Here is a 20,866-nt window from a genome sequence, read left to right on the forward strand (position 1 = left end):
GTGCTGGTGATACCTGGTCAGGAGAACTCCTTAGTGCCATCAGACGTACCGCCACTCATCTTAGCGGCAGAGTGCCATACTGCAACGACCAGGTCTCTGGGGTGCTGCAGGGGGGGGGGGCGCGCCATTTTTCCGTTCGCCGCAGGCAGCACAGAGGCTAGGTTCACCCCTGATCCCACTCCTGGCTTTGGATTACAAATACTGAGGTAAAATACTGACCGAATACTGAACGTGTGAACGAGGTCTGAGGGCAGGTTCACATGACCATATAAAAATAATTCAGAGTTTCATGTAGAAAATGTTGACAATTTTTTCTCACTTGTCATCTGTGTATCCATTTTTGTACGCCAGCTATCAATCATTTACAGGACCTTACTGTCTAATACTATGATACTGTATCTGCTTTACTGTGGCTCCTCCATGTTATTCGGTTTTTTCTGCACCCATAGAATAGGTGAGTCTCATCTGAGTTATGGAGGAAGCTGGAGCATAGTGCGACTTTTCTTTTTCCACACACAGATTCGGTTATGTGAACGAGCCCTTAGACCCATCCCTAAATCTGCACATAGTTCATGTCTGATGCCCAGAATGATGTTCAGTCTTTTTATTATGTCGCAACGTAAATACCTGCATGGAAAGCTGAATTAGGAACAATCATTCATGTATATAGTAGATAATGTCCCCTCTCCTCCAGAGCGCGCGGCTTCTGTCACACTGGTCACGGTGTGTACTGTGACAGCGCCTCACAGCCGGCAACACGAAGAGATCCTGGTGACCGCGGCACACGTCCACCAGAGGGCGCTGTGTCTCGGTGAGGGGGAGAGTCAGCTGATATAAGAGGTCATGTGACACGGCGCAGCCGAGCAGACAGCGCTGAGGACATGGCGTGCACACAGACAGTGCTGCTCCTCACCTGCCTGTGCTCGGCAGCCAGCAATGCTTTCACACATAGGAGGTTTCAGAGCGGAGCTGAAGTGCTGGTGACGGTGCAGGATCGCTGGTTCACACAAAGGCTGGATCACTTCAATGGGGCTGACACCAGAGTCTGGGAGCAGGCAAGTTACAGAGACTCGTGGGCTTATCTGCTGTAGAGACCATGTTATAGACCGAACCCCGTGCCACAGAGTGCGGCGAGCCCCCGTGCCACAGAGTGCGGCGAGCCCCCGTGCCACAGAGTGCGGCGAGCCCCCGTGCCACAGAGTGCGGCGAGCCCCCGTGCCACAGAGTGCGGCGAGCCCCCGTGCCACAGAGTGCGGCGAGCCCCCGTGCCACAGAGTGCGGCGAGCCCCCGTGCCACAGAGTGCGGCGAGCCCCCGTGCCACAGAGTGCGGCGAGCCCCCGTGCCACAGAGTGCGGCGAGCCCCCGTGCCACAGAGTGCGGCGAGCCCCCGTGCCACAGAGTGCGGCGAGCCCCCGTGCCACAGAGTGCGGCGAGCCCCCGTGCCACAGAGTGCGGCGAGCCCCCGTGCCACAGAGTGCGGCGAGCCCCCGTGCCACAGAGTGCGGCGAGCCCCCGTGCCACAGAGTGCGGCGAGCCCCCGTGCCACAGAGTGCGGCGAGCCCCCGTGCCACAGAGTGCGGCGAGCCCCCGTGCCACAGAGTGCGGCGAGCCCCCGTGCCACAGAGTGCGGCGAGCCCCCGTGCCACAGAGTGCGGCGAGCCCCCGTGCCACAGAGTGCGGCGAGCCCCCGTGCCACAGAGTGCGGCGAGCCCCCGTGCCACAGAGTGCGGCGAGCCCCCGTGCCACAGAGTGCGGCGAGCCCCCGTGCCACAGAGTGCGGCGAGCCCCCGTGCCACAGAGTGCGGCGAGCCCCCGTGCCACAGAGTGCGGCGAGCCCCCGTGCCACAGAGTGCGGCGAGCCCCCGTGCCACAGAGTGCGGCGAGCCCCCGTGCCACAGAGTGCGGCGAGCCCCCGTGCCACAGAGTGCGGCGAGCCCCCGTGCCACAGAGTGCGGCGAGCCCCCGTGCCACAGAGTGCGGCGAGCCCCCGTGCCACAGAGTGCGGCGAGCCCCCGTGCCACAGAGTGCGGCGAGCCCCCGTGCCACAGAGTGCGGCGAGCCCCCGTGCCACAGAGTGCGGCGAGCCCCCGTGCCACAGAGTGCGGCGAGCCCCCGTGCCACAGAGTGCGGCGAGCCCCCGTGCCACAGAGTGCGGCGAGCCCCCGTGCCACAGAGTGCGGCGAGCCCCCGTGCCACAGAGTGCGGCGAGCCCCCGTGCCACAGAGTGCGGCGAGCCCCCGTGCCACAGAGTGCGGCGAGCCCCCCTGTCATAGAATGCGCCGAGCCCCGCCATAGAATGCACTGAGCCATAGAAGCCGAGCCCCTTGCCTTACGATTCTCTCAGCCCCGCGCCGTAGGATGCGCCGAACCCCTCGCCTTAGTATTTTCCGAGCCCCGCGCCTTCGTATCCGCCGAGCCCCGCGCCTTCGTATCCGCCGAGCCCCGCGCCTTCGTATCCGCCGAGCCCCGCGCCTTCGTATCCGCCGAGCCCCGCGCCTTCGTATCCGCCGAGCCCCGCGCCTTCGTATCCGCCGAGCCCCGCGCCTTCGGATCTGCTGTGTAATAATGTTTGGCTAGAAAGTCACTAGAATGATGGTGCTCTGCACTGATTCGTAACACACAGCTCATGGGATCGTGCAGACAACTCTGTTTTTTGGTCCAGGTGCGATCTGACAACACGTCGTTTCGCGTTCACACCAATGTTGTTTTATGCGGCCCGCCATATGTCAAGGTTTTTATCCTTTGTCCGTGGGAGAAATCACAACATATACTATTTTCATCTGTAAATTGGATTGCGCTCAGCCATTCAAGTTAGTGAGTTCATGTAAAAATTGGCGCTGCACTTGAATGACATCCAAGTACGGTGTGCTTTTCTCGGACTGACAGAATGGAGAAGATGGGGAATATTTTTTATTTTCTCAACTGAGAAAATCAGATCACTTTCTGAAGAGAGTGTGAAACCGTATACTGTAACTGGACCGATTCTCTCGGATGAGTGGAAATGCATTTGTGTGACCTAGCCAAAAAAGAGGGGCTGATGTCTGTGCTAGTCATAGACTGGTCTCCGCTCTCACCACTTCAGGGAGGACGGCGCCATGTATTTCCTTGAGGCTGTCTGGTCGGGAGAGCCATGGCTAGTCCGTGCCCAGACCGATTTGCCTGGACGTCTGCGTTCTCCCTAAATGGCCGCGTTCGAATCTCGGCTTCAGGAAAATGGCCGCCGCGATGTCCATCTGCGCACGCGCGGGATCCCGCGGCCATTTTCCTGAAGCCCCGGGAAGCAGGAGACTCCATCTGCGCACGCGTGGCCTCAGGAAGATGGCCACGCCCACCGAGAAACCGCTGAATAGCGGCGAGCGCGCTCTTTTTCTACAGCTGTGCAGTGCATTCGGCACTTGCGCATGCGAGAAGCACTACGCCACCAACGGGAACATAAGCAAGATGTGGGGGAGAAACAGCTCTGTGAGCACGCCCATCCGACCTGACCAGCCTGATTGACAGGCGAAAAAGGCCACTTTTGTAAGGTATTTCGGCAGCATAGGTAGGGAATCAGGGGACAAAAAATACCCTATTGTAAAGCACAGCTCAGGCCCTATTTAACGGTATTTTTATCTCCTACTGAAAAAACAGGGTGACAGGTTCCCTTTAAAATGGTATAATTTCTGGGGGTTTCCCAATTCATGAGACCCCTAAAGTCACTTCAAACGTGGATAGGTCCCTAAAAAAAAAAAAATAAATAAATAAAAATAAATAAATTTTGTAAATTTCCATGAAAAATTACTGCTACCTTTTTAAACCTCCTAAAACGCTAACAAAATAAAAGAACATTTTACCAATGGTACTGATGTAAAGCCGACATGTGGGAAATGTTGTTTGTTAATGTTTTGCTGTGGTATGACTATCTGGATTAAGCCGGGGACACACACAACGTATAAAAAAACGGTCCTTTTTTGACGGACAAGAATCGCACAAATGTTACCAAAACAGTGATCCGTGTGCAGTGCGAGGATGCGATTTTCTCGCATCAAATGATCCGTGTGACATCCGTATGGCGAGATTTTCTCACACACTTGTAAAATGAGCAAATAATGGCTGAGCCTTTCCTGTCACATGCCCAATGCCTGAGAATTTCTCGCAGGTCACACTGATGGTCCGTGTGCTGTGCTATTTTTTTCTCGCCCCCATAGACTTTCATTGGCGATTCTCGGCCGAGATACGCTGACAATCGCAGCATGCTGCGATTTCACTCGGATGCTGAATACGGCCGAGAAAATATTGGATGATAGGAGCTGCCCCATAGATTAACATTGGGACGAGCGCTATGCGATTTTCTATCGCATTGCACTCGTCCATATTACGGTCTAGTGTGACCCCGGCCTTAAAGGGATAATCATTCAAAGTTTGAAAATTGCTTTACCCCCATGACAGCACCACGGAGAGAGGGATCCGCCCTCAGGGACAGGAAACCTACAGGTGAAACAGGAGGTACCTCTCTCCCACATCAGTTCGGTTTCCTTCCCTGATGGGGAACCTGCAGCATCGGCTGGCAGAATTAGTGATATGCAGGCTCTATCAGCATACCCGCCTCTGACCCAGATATTAGATGATACAGTAGTCCTTAGGACGATCCATCCTACCTTCCTAAAGTGGCGTCACGGTTTCGTAATCTCAGGAAGATCTCTTTACCCTCTTTCTGTCCAAACCCCAGAAATAGGAAGGAAGAACTCCTACACACACTAGATGTTAAAAGATGCTTAACCCAATATCTAGCAGCCACGAGGGAGTGTAGGAGGGATAGGTCTCTGTGTGCTTTCAGGGTCCAAACAAAGTACATAAAGCATCGAAGGCCACGTTGGCGAAATGTGGGTAAGGGATGCCATCATCCTGTCATACTCTTCGTGTAATGAAGCCATTCCAGAGGGAGTCAGAGCTCATTCGACCAGATCGGTGGCCACCTCCTGGGCAGAGCGAGCGGAAGCTTCAATTGAGCAGATATGTAGAGCAGCCACTTGGTCTTCTCCCTCTACATTTTTCAAACGCTGCCAACTAGACCTGACTTCTTCAGACCTCACTTTTGGCAGAAGGGTCCTGGAGGCAGTGGTCCCCACCTAATATACATTCTATGAAATTCTCTACGTGGTGCCGTCATGGGGGTAAGAGAATATCATAGTTACTTACCGATACCGGTATTTCTCTGATCCCATGACGGCACCCGTATATTCCCTCCCTTCACGTGTGGTTGTGCACACTAAGTTTAGTCATTAATATTTAGTCACGCGGTGCCTCTGATAAGCCTAAAATTAAAATATTTTTTTTTGAATAACCATTTAAAGTTACAGCTCAAGTTCTGATAAGGCTCTGTAAACCAACTGATGTGGGAGAGAGGTACCGCCTTTTTCACCTGTAGGTTTCCTGTCCCTGAAGGTGGATCCCGCTCTTCGTGGTGGCATCATGGGATCAGAGAAATACCGTTATCGGTAAGTAACTACAATATTTTTTGCATTTTTCTCAAATTTCTGATATTTTTTATAAATAAACACAAAACATATTGACCTAAATTTACCATTATCATAAAGTATAATGCGTCACAAAAAAAAAAACGTTCCAGAAGTTATTACCACATAAAGTGACACTGGTCAGATTTAAAAATTTATCTCCGTCACTAATTGGTTAAATCCTTTTGTTCAGAATAGATCCTATAAATAATACAGACTGAGGTTATGGCCGCTTCATGGATATGCGATGGAGGGCAGGATACGCATGATGCGGCCTTTTATTTCTAACAAGGATATTAAACCCTGTGAGTGAGGCTGGCCTCACACTCAGCGTTGAAAAATACGGTCCGTATATTACGGCCGTAATACGCTGAAAAGTCCCCAAAATAGTGGTCCGTAGCTCCTCCATAGGCAGGGTGTTTCAGCGTTTTTTGCGCATGGCATCCTCCGTATGGCATCCGTACTGCGTGTTTTTCTCGCAGGCTTGCAAAACCAACATACGGCTATACAAGGGATCCATGTGTAAAAAAAACCCAAAACAAAACATATATACTGTGTATGTATATATGTGTATGCATATATGTGTGTGTGTGTGTGTGTGTGTGTGTGTGTGTATATATATATATATATATATATATATATATATATATATATATATATATATATATATATATATACACACTTTAAAGCCGGTAATTCAATTGCCGGCTTTTGCTGTCTCCTTCCTAAAACCCGACATGATATGAGACATGGTTTACATACAGTAAATCATCTCATATCACCTTTTTTTTTTTTTTTTGCATATTCCACACTACTAATGTTAGTAGTGTGTGTATGCAAAATTTGGCCGTTCTAGCTATTAAATTAAAGGGTTAAATGGCGGAAAAAATTGGCGTGGACTCCCGCGCAATTTTCTCCACCAGAGTAGTAAAGCCAGTGACTGAGGGCAGATATTAATAGCCTGGAGAGGGTCCACGGTTATTGGCCCCCCCCCGGCTAAAAACATCTGCCCCCAGCCACCCCAGAAAAGGCACATCTGGAAGATGCGCCTATTCTGGCACTTGGCCACTCTCTTCCCATTCCCGTGTAGCGGTGGGATATGGGGTAATGAAGGGTTAATGCCACCTTGCTATTGTAAGGTGACATTAAGCCAAATTAATAATGGAGAGGCGTCAATTATGACACCTATCCATTATTAATCCAATACTAGTAAAGGGTTAAAAAATACACAAACACATTATTAAAAATTATTTTAATGAAATAAAAACACAGGTTGTTGTAATAATTTATTCTACGCTCAATCCAATCACTGAAGACCCTCGATCTGTAACAAAAAAAAAACCCAACAATATCCATACCTTCCGAAGATCTGTAACGTCCAACGATGTAAATACATCTGAAGGGGTTAAAATATTTTGCAGCAAGGAGCTCTGCTAATGCAGCGCTGCTCCTTGCTGCAAAATCCCGGGGAATGAAGGTAAAGTAGGTCAATGACCTATATTTACCTTCATTTGCGGTGGGGCGCCCTCTGCTGGTTGTTCCTAGATCGTGGGAACTTTCCTAGAAAGCTCCCAGGCTCGCGTTCATAAGAGGCGCCCTCTGCTGGTTGTCCTCATATCAATATATATCTATTCTATGTGTACACATTTATTCTACCTATTCTAATGTAAGCGGTCAGTGTGATTTTACTGTACACCGCACTGAATTGCCGGCTTTTCTCTCTAACAGCGCTGCGTATTTCTCGCAAGTCACACTGCTGGTCCGTGTGTAATCCGTATTTTTCTGGCTTCCATAGACTTTCATTGGCTTTTTTTTGCGCAATACGGTGACAAACGCAGCATGCTGCGATTTTCTACGGCCGTAGAAAGCCGTATAATACTGATCAGTAAAATACGGCAGATAGGAGCAGGGGCATAGAGAATAATTGTGCTGTTTGTTTTGCGAGTTTTACGGACGTATTTTCTGCGCTCATACGTCCGTAAAACTCGCAAGTGTGAGGCCGGCCTGACTGCTGCACATTTCCATGGTTAATATGGCAGGTACCTCGCAACAAAGTATTTACAGCACAACACCGGCATAAAGCACTTTGCATAGTTGCAATTTTTGGGTAATGTGGACTTGAGCCCATGGCCAAACTGCCCCATTATAATGTTTTAGGTGCCACGATCGGGGGCCCTAATTCCCGAGCTGGGAGCTTTCCCGGAGCTCCGATGCCTGCAATACAGAGCGTCAGGGCAGCTCCAGGCGCCTCGCCTGTGACGTTACCTCAGCATGTGCGCGAGGGAGGATGTGTGAGATATATAATGGGATAATATGCCTGTAGATTGGCTTCTAGGGGGCTCATCCTGCTCTAGGGGGGTGTTGGCATTCTTGACTGTGATCAATATTAATTGATACAATTAGTAATTATTAATATGGAGCAGCTTTAATTTCAGCCAATCGGTACAGTCTTTCTCATGGCCCCTCAGGAGAATTAATTTCCCACCTCTGCTGTATTATGTGTAGTACTATGTTGTGTATAGTGCTATGCAGAGGGGAGTCTTCTGTAAATCTGCACCAGAGTACCTGTGTGAATCACGTGAACATCAGGGTCCGAGGGGCCCCACGCCTTCTAAAGTCCCCGGGGCCCTGGCTTCTCTGTATCCGCCCCTGAGTATTGCACTCCTTCTCCATGTTTTTATCATTTGTTTGTTTGTTTGTTTGTTTATACAGCTTGTACCGTGTTTGCTGTGTTCTTACGCAAACTTGACTAAAATGAAAAGCTGACAGAAGCACCAGACATCTCCTTGTGAGACATCCGCCTTGTGATTTACTTCCTCTTTAACAACAAAACTTAAATGATTAACCATTTCTAACCTTAGGCTGCTTTTACACTTGCCTTGATTTTGCGGCCCCAATGGGTTTCGATGGGGCCGCAATAATTTCATAGTGCACCGTATGGCCATATTTACGGCTGTGAAAAAATATCGAGCTTTTTTTTTTTTTTTTTACATTTGAAGCCCTATTCTTAGGATAGTGCATCAATGTCTGATTCTGTTGGGGTCCAGCGCTCAGCAACCCGCCAATCAGTTGCTATCAGTGGCATCACCGGCCAGCTGGAAGTTCTTACTTGCGGAGCTTCCCCATCTACCAGGGTACTGCACATCCACTTCCTACCAGTAGACAACCAAGCTCCGCAAGTAAGTACTTTTGGTCGGCAGCCACTTCCACCGATAGCAGCTGAGGGCCGGAACCCAGCTGATCAGACATTGATGCTCCGTCCTGAAAATAGGGCATCGGTGTAAAAGTGGTGAACAACCTCTTTCATGGGAGGGCTTCTTTAAATAACCACTATTCGTCACTAGCTTTATCTGCCCAGCTTTTCATGGTCTCCTGAACAAGTGATGGTCTTTTGCTCCATAGGCGCATGACACAAACAGTCTGCATTGTTTGAAAATGAACTGTTAATTGAAGCATGGACAAGTCCACTAAACATACAGTTGTGGCCAAAAGTATTGACACCCCTACAATTCTGTCAGATAATACTCAGTTTCTTCCTGAAAATGATTGCAATCACAAATTCTTTGGTATTATCTTCATTTAATTTGTCTTAAATGAAAAAACACAAAAGAGAATGAAGCAAAAAGCAAAACATTGATCATTTCACACAATTTTTTTGGGTCATTGTCCTGCTGGAAGACCCATGACCTCTGAGGGAGACCCAGCTTTCTCACACTGGGCCCTACATTATGCTGCAAATTTTGTTTGTAGTCTTTAGACTTCATAATGCCTTGCACACGTTCAAGCAGTCCAATGCCAAAGGCAGCAAAGCAACCCCAAAACATCAGGGAACCTCCGCCATGTTTGACTATAGGGACCGTGTTCTTTTCTTTGAATGCCTCTTTTTTTTTTTTTTTTTTTTTTCTCCTGTAAACGCTATGTTGATGCCTTTGCCCAAAAACCTCTACTTTTGTCTCATCTGACCAGAGAACATTCTTCCAAAACATTTTAGGCTTTTTCAGATAAGTTTTGGCAAACTCCAGCCTGGCTTTATGTCTCGGGGTAAGAAGTGGGGTCTTCCTGGGTCTCCTACCATACAGTTCCTTTTCATTCAGACGCCGACAGATAGTACGGGTTGACACTGTTGTACCCTCGGACTGCAGAGCAGCTTGAACTTGTTTGGATGTTAGTCTAGGTTCTTTATCCAACATCCGCACAATCTTGCGTTGAAACGTCTTGTCAATTTTTCTTTTCCGTCCACATCTAGGGAGGTTAGCCACAGTGCCATGGGCTTTAAACTTCTTGATGACACTGCGCACGGTAGACACAGGAACATTCAGGTCTTTGGAGATGGACTTGTAACCTTGAGATTGCTCATACTTCCTCAGAATTTGGGATGTGCACCCAGCAGCCACTGCTGGTTTTGGTCCTCCCCCGGCTGCTTCCCATGAGCTTTTTAGGAATGCGTCCGCTTTCTTGTCCATGGGATCCTTCAGGACCCCCAGGTCCTCGAATGGAAGGGCATTTTTTATTTTTTATTTTTATTTTTTTAACGTTTTGGCGATAGCGACGTCTAGCTTGCGAGCTTTTTCCCCAAAAAGAGCAGGGCTGGTCATCAAAGGGGTATTTCCTCTTTGGTGCGAGTAGGGCTTTCCTTATAGGTTTTTTTCTACTCTCTTAATCAAAGCTAGGATTTTCTCATTAAAGGGAACCTGTCACCTGAATTTGGCGGGACCGGTTTTCGGTCATATGCCTTGCCAAGATTGCCTTGCGCAGGCGTGTACTACGGAGGACAGAGAATGAACTTCAATCCAATATTGCGGCCAGCATGCAGCCAGCGGGTAAGGAAAGGGTGAATCAAACACCCGAAAACTCCGCCCATATGTCTGAAAACCGGTCCTGCCAAATTCAGGTGACAGGTTCCCTTTAAGCGGAAAGGCCCTCCTTTTTTTTTTTTTTTGCTCAAGACCCCCGAACATAATGTCTGTACCGATTTCTTGGGATGAGGGTCCGTTAGCCCCATAGTGTTCCTAACTGCTTTAACAAGGCTATCCGTCTCTTCTATGGGAAAGCAGCTACGACCCCCGGTGAAGAGGAAGAATTAGAAGTATTTGAGTCCCCGACTTCGCTATCCGTGTCACTGGACTCAGGTGTTGGGGATCTGTGCCTGGTTTTCCTTTGCTTTTCCCCTCCTTGTAGGGATCTAAATGTGTCCTCCACCTGGTTTTTTTTTTTTAATCAGGGTTTTGGAGGTCTGTGGCGAACCCGGAAAGCCCCTCACCGTCTGCTGAACGCATGAACTGCAGTGTCTCTTTTCCCAGGTGGAGGGGAGATCCTCCCTACAGAGGGCACATAGTTTTGCCTAAGCCCTTCTTCCCCTAAGAAAAAAAAAGATATAGGCCCTTATTAACCTCTAACACTCACGAAGATTACTCACCACCTGTCGGACCCATAAGTACCGGCTGGGGATGTTCTTTATCTGGCATTGGCTTATCCCTTGTACCGGACTCTTTGCTGTGTAGTGATCCTAAGCGTCCTTTACCGGTAGCTTCCTGGTGTCCTTTTTGAAGCCTCAGTTTTTGCTGCTGCTGTGACGGCGGCTGCCGGGAAGACCTGGATAGGGGTGATTCCTCCAGATCGCTCATGATAGCAGGGGGACGCTGGTCGAGCTCCATAGGAATCGTTCCACTTGGGGCTGGCTCTCCAAGTAGTGGTCACTTGTCCCCCTCGCCGTTTAAGTTCCTGCGCATGCACGGTGCCTAGTTTCCCAGGCATGCATTGCGCCAAATCGCGCTCGTGTTCTCGCGCATGCGCAGTGCCGCCGAAAACATAATTATGGCGGGACTGCCCACACAATGGCACCAGGCGTGAAATGCTTGTTCCCGGAGCCCCCGGTAGCTCCAGCCAAAGCAGACTGATGCCAGGGACCAGGGAGGCAGCACCGGCACTACCTCCTCCTCCAAGGGACCCCCCCGGGATGCTGCTGCTGTATTTTTATTTTCCTTCTTACCGGGAGAGGTGGCCGCGATTCTCCTTGCCACCTCTCCTCGCACACCCTAGAGGCTCGCTTAACCCAGCGGTGGCGCCTCGGGTATCCACACCAGACGAGGCAGGGGGACCCCCGCTGCCTGAATCGGACTGATCGCCCCGGAATTCACACGACGAGGTAAGTTTCAAAATCAATCTTCCAGATAGCAGAAAAGAACCTAAAGTCTTTGACAGGCCTTCACATAAAGGGGGTGGACAATCGCAAAGCAGACTTTTGAGTCAATCTCGCCTAAAACAAGGGGAATGGGAACTAAACCCGTCCGTATTCAACCAAATCTCAGAGAGGTGGGAAGTGCCACACATAGACCTCTTTGCGAATGATCTGAACAAAAAAGTAGACACATTTTGCTCCATAACACCACTGGGGAACCCAGTAGCATTAGACTCATTCCTGATTCCTTGGAACCACCAGCTGGCTTATGCTTTTCCCCCAATAGCTCTAGTGCCAGCCGTTCTGAAGAAAATTCGGGAGGACAGAGCTCGCGTAGTCTTAATAGCTCCATTCTGGCCAAAAAGGGCATGGTTTTCCTTGATGAGGAGAATGTCCATCTCAGACCCTTGGGTACTTCTGAATATTCCGGATCTCCTCTTCCAGGGACCAGTACAACATCCGCAGGTTGCAAGTTTACACTTGACAGCCTGGAATTTGAAAGGCAGCTATTAGAACATAGGTTTTCTACTTTGTAGTAGAGTAGATATCAGCCCTGGTGAAAATCCCCTATTACAACTAAACAATACGGTAAAATCTGGAAAAAGTTCCTTTTGTCCTCAGGCACCATAATACGTGAAGAGGTTCCCCTGAATGCAATACTAGAATTCCTGCAAAAGGGGTTGGAGATAGGTCTGGCCACGAGTACCCTAAAAGTCTATATAGCAGCTTTAGGGGCGCTATTTAATTGCGACTTGGCAGGGAATCGTTGGATTTCCAGGTTTGTTAGAGCAGCAGGGAGGTCAAGATCTCTGGCCTTGCGCAGCACCCCTCAGTGGGATCTAAATCTAGTCCTGACAGCTCTGACTGACTAAATCTCCCTTCGAACCCTTGATGTCCCATTAAAGATGCGATCTCTTAAAACTTCACTATTGGTCACCCTCACCTCAGCACGCAGGGTTAGTGACATTGAAGCCTTGTCTGTCAACCCCCTTTCACTCAAATCCTGGATTATAGAGTAATTCTTAAAACTGATCGAGCCTACCTCCCAAAAGTAGCTTCTCGATTCCATAGAGCACAGGAGATATCCCTTCCATCCTTTTGCCCTAACCCCAAAACCAAGCAGGAAGAATCATTACACACATTGGATGTTAGATGCTTGATCCATTCTATGGGTTGAACTAGATGGACTTAACCCCTCTGTGACCTTAGACTTACTATCCCGTCGAGGTGCCCTGGGCTTATCTGACCCTGGACGGGATAGTACGTCATAGCCGATCGGCCGCGCTCACGGGGGGAGCGCGGCCGATCGCGGCCGGGTGTCAGCTGCTTATCGCAGCTGACATCCGGCACTATGTGCCAGGAGCGGTCACGGACCGCCCCCGGCACATTAACCCCTGGCACACCGCGATCAAAGATGATCGTGATGTGCCGGCGGTGCAGGGAAGCACCGCGCAGGGAGGGGGCTCCCTGCGGGCTTCCCTGAGACCCCCGGAGCAACGCGATGTGATCGCGTTGCTGCGAGGGTCTCACCTCCCTCCCTGCTCCCTCCAGCCCCGGATCCAAGATGGCCGCGGATCCGGGTCCTGCAGGGAGGGAGGTGGCTTCACAGAGCCTGCTCAGAGCAGGCACTGTGAAGGCTGCAGCGCTGCATGTCAGATCAGTGATCTGACAGAGTACTGTGCAAACTGTCAGATCACTGATCTGTGATGTCCCCCCCTGGGACAAAGTAAAAAAGTAAAAAAAAATTTTTCCAAATGTGTAAAAAAATAAAAAAAAATATTCCAAAATAATGAAAAAAAAAAAAAAAATATTATTCCCATAAATACATTTCTTCATCTAAATAAAAAAAAAAACCCAATAAAAGTACACATATTTAGTATCGCCGCGTCCGTAACGACCCGACCTATAAAACTGTCCCACTAGTTAACCCCTTCAGTAAACACCGTAAGAAAAAAGAGGCAAAAAACAACGCTTTATTATCATACCGCCGAACAAAAAGTGGAATAACACGCGATCAAAAGGACAGATATAAATAACCATGGTACCGCTGAAAGCGTCATATTGTCCCGCAAAAAACGAGCCGCCATACAGCATCATCAGCAAAAAAATAAAAAAGTTATAGTCCTGAGAATAAAGCGATGCAAAAATAATTATTTTTTCTGTAAAATAGTTATTATCGTATAAAAGCGCCAAACCATAAAAAAATGATATGAATGAGGTGTCGCTGTAATCGTACTGACCCGAAGAATAAAACTGATTTATCAATTTTACCAAACGCGGGACGGTATAAACGCCTCCCCCAATAGAAATTCATGAATAGCTGGCTTTTGGTCATTCTTCCTCACAAAAATCGGAATAAAAAGCGATCAAAAAATGTCACGTGCCCAAAAATGTTTTCAATAAAAACGTCAACTCGTCCCGCAAAAAACAAGACCTCACATGACTCTGTGGACCAAAATATGGAAAAATTATAGCTCTCAAAATGTGGTATTGCAAAAAATATTTTTTGCAATAAAAAGGGTCTTTCAGTGTGTGACGGCTGCCAATCATAAAAATCCGCTAAAAAACTCGCTATAAAAGTAAATCAAACCCCCCTTCATCACCCCCTTAGTTAGGGAAAAATAAAAAAAAATGTATTTATTTCCATTTTCCCGCTAGGGCTAGGGTTAGGGTTAGGGTTAGGGTTGGGGCTACAGTTAGGGTTGGGGCTAAAGTTAGGGTTAGGGTTTAGATTACATTTACAGTTGGGAATAGGGTTGGGATTAGGGTTAGGGGTGTGTCAGGGTTAGAGGTGTGGTTAGGGTTACCGTTGGAATTAGGGTTAGGGGTGTGTTTAGATTAGGGTTTCAGTTATAATTGGGGGGTTTCCACTGTTTCGGCACATCAGGGGCTCTCCAAACACGACATGGCGTCCGATCTCAATTCCAGCCAATTCTGCGTTGAAAAAGTAAAACAGTGCTCCTTCCCTTCCGAGCTCTCCTGTGTGCCCAAACAGGGGTTTACCCTCACATATGGGGTATCAGCGTACTCAGGACAAATTGGACAACAACTTTTGTGGACCAATTTCTCCTGTTACCCTTGGGAAAATACAAAACTGGGGGCTAAAAAATAATTTTTGTGGGAAAACAAAAAGATTTTTTATTTTCACGGCTCTGTTATAAACTGTAGTGAAACACTTGGGGGTTCAAAGTTCTCACAACACATCTAGATAAGTTCATTGAGGGGTCTAGTTTCCAATATGGGGTCACTTGTGGGGGGTTTCTACTGTTTAGGTACATTAGGGGCTCTGCAAACGCAATGTGACGCCTGCAGACCATTCCATCTAAGTCTGCATTCCAAATGGCGCTCCTTCCCTTCCGAGCCCTCCCATGCGCCCAAACGGTGGTTCCCCCCCACATATGGGGTATCAGCGTACTCAGGACAAATTGGACAACAACTATTGGGGTCCAATTTCTCCTGTTACCCTAGGGAAAATACAAAACTGGGGGCTAAAAAATAATTTTTGTGGGAAAGAAATTTTGTTTTATTTTTATGGCTCTGCATTATAAACTTCTGTGAAGCCCTTGGTGGGTCAAAGTGCTCACCACACATCCAGATAAGTTCCTTAGGGGGTCTACTTTCCAAAATGGTGTCACTTGTGGGGGGTTTCAATGTTTAGGCACATCAGTGGCTCTCCAAACGCAACATGGCGTCCCATCTCAATTCCTGTCAATTTTGCATTGAAAAGTCAAACGGCGCTCCTTCCCTTCCGAGCTCTCCCATGCGCCCAAACAGTGGTTTACTGCCACATATGGGGTATCAGCGTACTCAGGACAAATTGGACAACAACTTTTGAGGTCCAATTTCTTCTCTTACCCTTGGAAAAATAATAAATTGGGGGCAAAAATATAATTTTTGTGAAAAAATATGATTTTTTATTTTTACGGTTCTGCATTATAAACTTCTGTGAAGCACTTGGTGGGTCAAAGTGCTCACCACACCTCTAGATAAGTTCCTTAGGGGGTCTACTTTCCAAAATGGTGTCACTTGTGGGGGGTTTCAATGTTTAGGCACATCAGTGGCTCTCCAAACGCAACATGGCGTCCCATCTCAATTCCTGTCAATTTTGCATTGAAAAGTCAAACGGCGCTCCTTCCCTTCCGAGCTCTCCCATGCGCCCAAACAGTGGTTTACTGCCACATATGGGGTATCAGCGTACTCAGGACAAATTGGACAACAACTTTTGGGGTCCATTTTCTCCTGTTACCCTTGGTAAAATAAAACAAATTGGAGCTGAAGTAAATTTTTTGTGTAAAAAAGTTAAATGTTCATTTTTATTTAAACATTCCAAAAATTCCTATTAAACACCTGAAGGGTTAATAAACTTCTTGAATGTGGTTTTGAGCACCTTGAGGGGTGCAGTTTTTAGAATGGTGTCACACTTGGGCATTTTCTATCATATAGACCCCTCAAAATGACTTCAAATGAGACGTGGTCCCTAAAAAAAAATGGTGTTGTAAAAATGAGAAATTGCTGGTCAACTTTTAACCCTTATAACTCCCTAACAAAAAAAAAATTGGTTCCAAAATTATGCTGATGTAAAGGAGACATGTGGGAAATGTTACTTATTAAGTATTTTGTGTGACATATCTCTGTGATTTAATTGCATAAAAATTCAAAGTTTGAAATTTTCAAAATTTTCGCCAAATTTCAGTTTTTTTCACAAATAAACGCAGGTACTATCAAAGAAATTTTACCACTATCATGAAGTACAATATGTCACGAGAAAACAATGTCAGAATCACCGGGATCCGTTGAAGCGTTCCAGAGTTATAACCTCATAAAGGGACAGTGGTCAGAATTGTAAAAATTGGCCTGGTCATTGACGTGCAAACCACCCTTGGGGGTAAAGGGGTTAAAGTCTTCCTTCAACCTTAATAACTGTAACTGTGTAACTACATAGAAGCCACCAGGGAGTGTAGGGAGGATGGATCTCTTTTTGTCTGTTTCCATGGTCCCCGTAAGGGTAAAAAAGCTTCAAAAAGCACTCTAGCAAGATGGATCAGACGCCATCAGCCTGTCATACTCTTCAAGTGGGGTACCAGTCCCGGGAGAAATCAGAGCACACTCAACGAGAGCGGTAGCGACCTCCTGGGCAGAAAGGGCCGGCGCTTCAATTGAACAGATATTTAGAGCTGCTACCTGGTCTTCACCCTCGACATTCTATAAGCACTATAGTTTTTTCTCTTCCTCAGATCTCGCCTTTGGGAAAAGGGTGCTGGAAGCGGTGGTCCCTCCCTAATGTACAGTCTCTGCAATTCTCTCCGTGGTGCCGTCATGGGGGACAGAGAAAAATATAGTTACGTACTGATAACTGTATTTCTCGGAGCCCATGACAGCACCCGTACATTCCCTCCCTTCACGTTAATTCAGCGTTATCGGAAGACTTAACCGAGATACCGCGTTGCTATTTACTTAAGTATTAGTACAAGGATATTCTATCAGTGTGCACACCCACACGTGAAGGGAGGGAATGTATGGGTGCCGTCATGGGCTCCAAGAAATACCGTTATCGGTAAGTAACTATTTTTTTGCTCTCATCTGACCATAGTACCTTCCTCCATACATTTGGGAAGTCTTCCAGATGTCGTTTGGCAAACTCAAAACAAGCCTTACAATTTTTGATTGTAAGTAAAAGCGTGTTTTTTTTTTTTGTTTTTTTTTCTGCCCACTCTATAAAGGCAACCCCTGGAGTGTATGGATAATTGTGGTCGTATGGACAGATACACCAGTCTCTGCTTGGGAACTCTGCAGATCCTTCAGGGTTACCTTTTGACCTCTGTGCTGCCTCTATGATTAATGCCCTACCTATCGAGGCTGAGAGTTTTTGTGGGTGGCCCTCTCTTGGAAGGTTTGTTGTTACCATGTTCTTTCCATTTGATGGTGCTCTGAGGGATCATCAGATATTGTGATTTATTTTTTTTTAAATTTTATATAACCTCTCCATGCCTTGTACTTCTCAACATCTTTGACCTGACTTGTTTTTAGATCTCCTTGGTCTTCATGGTGGTGTTTGGTTAGTGGTGCCTCTTTCTTAATGATGTTGCAGCCTCTGTGGCATTTCAGAAAAGGTGTGAATATTCTGACAGTCTGTGTGACTCTTAGATTGCACACTAAGCATGTGACTCTAATAAAGGTAATTGCTTGCACCAGAAATTTTTAGGGGCTTCATCGCAAAAGGTGTGAATACACATGCATATGCCAATTTTTATTTTTTTGATCCCATGAATTATATTTATGCCAGTAATTTTTCTCACTTCACCAACTTAAATCATTTAGTGATTGGATTACAAAAATATTTAAAAACTGGTTGTACTGTAACAAAATGGATAAAAAGGCAAGGTAGTGAATACTTTCGCAAGCCACTGTATATATCTGGGAAACACCAGAGAAAAGGCACTATGTATGAGACAGTGATCATCAGAGATAAAAAGTAAAGATTTTTTTTTTTTTTTATTATTATTGTAAATTTAAAAACATGACACACAAGCACTCTACTGGGGAGTAGACAATATGTCATAAGTCAAATCCTCACTTGGGTCACACGGGAATATAGAAAGGCATGGGGAGTAGCCAGCTAGACCACAGGCCAACTAAGTAATGTACTGGCCCAAATAGTCCTCCATGTGGTGATATGTGCCACTGGAGGCCAGTGTGCAATTAAGAAGAGTAATACAAAGTACAAACATGTAAAACAGAGCAACAAAGGCAATGAGATGAGCCAATATAATACCATATAATCAGAAATAATCACATGTATTCTAAGCCAAAATGTTGCACAAAGGATCAAATGGTCACCCATCCTGTCTCATGTTGCTGGAGAAAAAAAGGTTCAAATGAGAACCGACATGAAAAACAAAAGGTTACCCATGCCTGTGACCCAAAGGTTAAGTAAGGCAGGGCTCCCCAACCTGTAGCTCGGGAGCCACATGTGGCTCGCGGTCCCATGAATTGTGGCTCGCGACTGTCTGCCAGCTTGATGCATTAGGTCCAGGTCTAGCAAACATGTATAAAGAGCACATCTCAAAATGGTGAATTTTGTGAGTAGCCCTGCACAGAATTGCAGATCTGAATGCACATTTACTGGTCTTAGGGGTTTAGAGATGTTTTAGGTAAGGTACGCTGGAGGTTTGTACTACCTGTTAGAAGAGGTGCTCAAAGCTGGATGTGACAGTGTGTTGGGAGAATACCCTTGGATCCCAGTGTACTGCTCTGGAGTGATTTATGTGGAAAAGCTTTGGTTATCATTATACCTCTAATGGGGGCTTTGGTTGACACTATGAAGGAGGTGGGAGCTGAATGTGGCTCGCAACCCTCTCTCTACGCTGAATGTGGCTCTCAAGGTCAGAAAGGTTGGGGACCACTGGGTTAAGGAATCAGCCCAAAGCCCAGGTTCCACTGTATTTTTGATGAGCAGTCAAAACTGACAGCTGGGGGCTGCAAGGCTGGCTATCAAGAATAGAGGGAAATCATACTGGGTTTTCTTTTAACCCCTTTACCCCCAAGGGTGGTTTGCATGTTAATGACCGGGCCAATTTTTACAATTCTGACCACTGTCCCTTTGAGGTTATAACTCTGGAACGCTTCAATGGATCCCAGTGATTCTGACATTGTTTTCTCGTGACATTGTACTTCATGATAGTGGTAACATTTCTTTGATATTACCTGCGTTTATTTGTGAAAAAAAAAATGGAAATTTTGGCGCAAATTTTGAAAATTTCGCAATTTTTCAACTTTGAATTTTTATGCAATTAAATCACAGAGATGTCACAAAATACTTAATAAGTAACATTTCCCACGTGTCTACTTTACATCAGCACAATTTTGGAACCAAAATTTTTTTTTTTGTTAGGGAGTTATAAGGGTTAAAAGTTGATCAGCAATTTCTCTTTTTTACAACACCATTTTTTTTTTTTTTAGGGACCACATCTCATTTGAAGTCATTTTGAGGGGTCTATATGATAGAAAATACCCAAGTGTGACACAATTCTAAACTGCACCCCTCAAGGTGCTCAAAACCATATTCAAGAAGTTTATTAACCCTTCTGGTGCTTCACAGGAATTTTTGGAATGTTTAAATAAAAATGAACATTTAACTTTTTTTCACACAAAATTTAATTCAGCTCCAATTTTTTATTTTACCAAGGGTAACAGGAGAAAATGGACCCTAAACATTGTTGTACAATTTGTCCTGAGTACGCTGATACCCCATATGTGGGGGTAAACCACTGTTTGGGCGCATGGGAGAGCTCGGAAGGGAAGGAGCGCCTTTTGACTTTTCAATGCAAAATTGACAGGAATTGAGATGGGACGCCATGTTGCGCCACTAATGTGCCTAAACATTGAAACCCCCCACAAGTTACACCATTTTGGAAAGTAGACCCCCTAAGGAACTTATGTAGATGTGTGGTGAGCACTTTCACCCACCAAGGGCTTCACAGAAGTTTATAATGTAGAGCCGTAAAAATAAAACAATTTTTTTCCCACAAAAATTATTTTTTAGCCCCCAGTTTTGTATTTTCCCAAGAGAAATTGGACCCCAAAAGTTGTTGTCCAATTTGTCCTGAGTATGCTGATACCCCATATGTTGGGGTAAACCCCTGTTTGGGCACACGGGAGAGCTCGGAAGGGAAGGAGCACTGTTTTACTTTTTCAACGCAGAATTGGCTGGAATTGAGATCGGACGCCTTGTCGCGTTTGGAGAGCTCCTGATGTGCCTAAACAGTGGAAACCCCCCAATTATAACTGAAACCCTAATCCCAACAATGACCCTAACCACACATCTAACCCTGACACACCCCTAACCCTAATCCCAACCCTATTCCCAACCGTAAATGTAATCTAAACCCTAACCCTAACTTTAGCCCTAGCCCTAATGGGAAAATGGAAATAAATACATTTTTTTTTAAATTTTTCCCTAAGGGGGGTTTGATTTACTTTTATAGCGGGTTTTTTAGTGGATGTTTGATTGGCAGCCGTCACACACTGAAAGACACTTTTTATTGCAAAAAATATTTTATGCATTACCATATTTTGAGAGCTATAATTTTTCCATATTTTGGTCCACAGAGTCATGTGAGGTCTTGTTTTTTGCGGGACGAGTTGACGTTTTTATTGGTAACATTCTCGGGCACGTGACATTTTTTGATAGCT

The 20,866-nt window shown here is 46.4% G+C and overlaps 1 protein-coding gene across 1 annotated transcript in view; it reads left to right on the top strand.

Annotated features, from left to right (window-relative positions):
* The first annotated feature begins 850 nt into the window (after positions 1–850).
* Positions 851–20,866, top strand: part of LOC138638398 (putative serine protease K12H4.7) — a 116,529-nt gene continuing 96,513 nt past the window's right edge. Inside the window, exon 1 of the mRNA XM_069727646.1 lies at positions 851–1,055. Within this exon, the coding sequence (XP_069583747.1) occupies positions 882–1,055 (174 nt within the window). The 5' untranslated portion in view covers positions 851–881. The remainder of the gene's footprint in view (positions 1,056–20,866) is intronic.

This window comes from Ranitomeya imitator, chromosome 5 (assembly GCF_032444005.1).
Source record: "Ranitomeya imitator isolate aRanImi1 chromosome 5, aRanImi1.pri, whole genome shotgun sequence".
Lineage (NCBI taxonomy): Eukaryota > Metazoa > Chordata > Amphibia > Anura > Dendrobatidae > Ranitomeya > Ranitomeya imitator.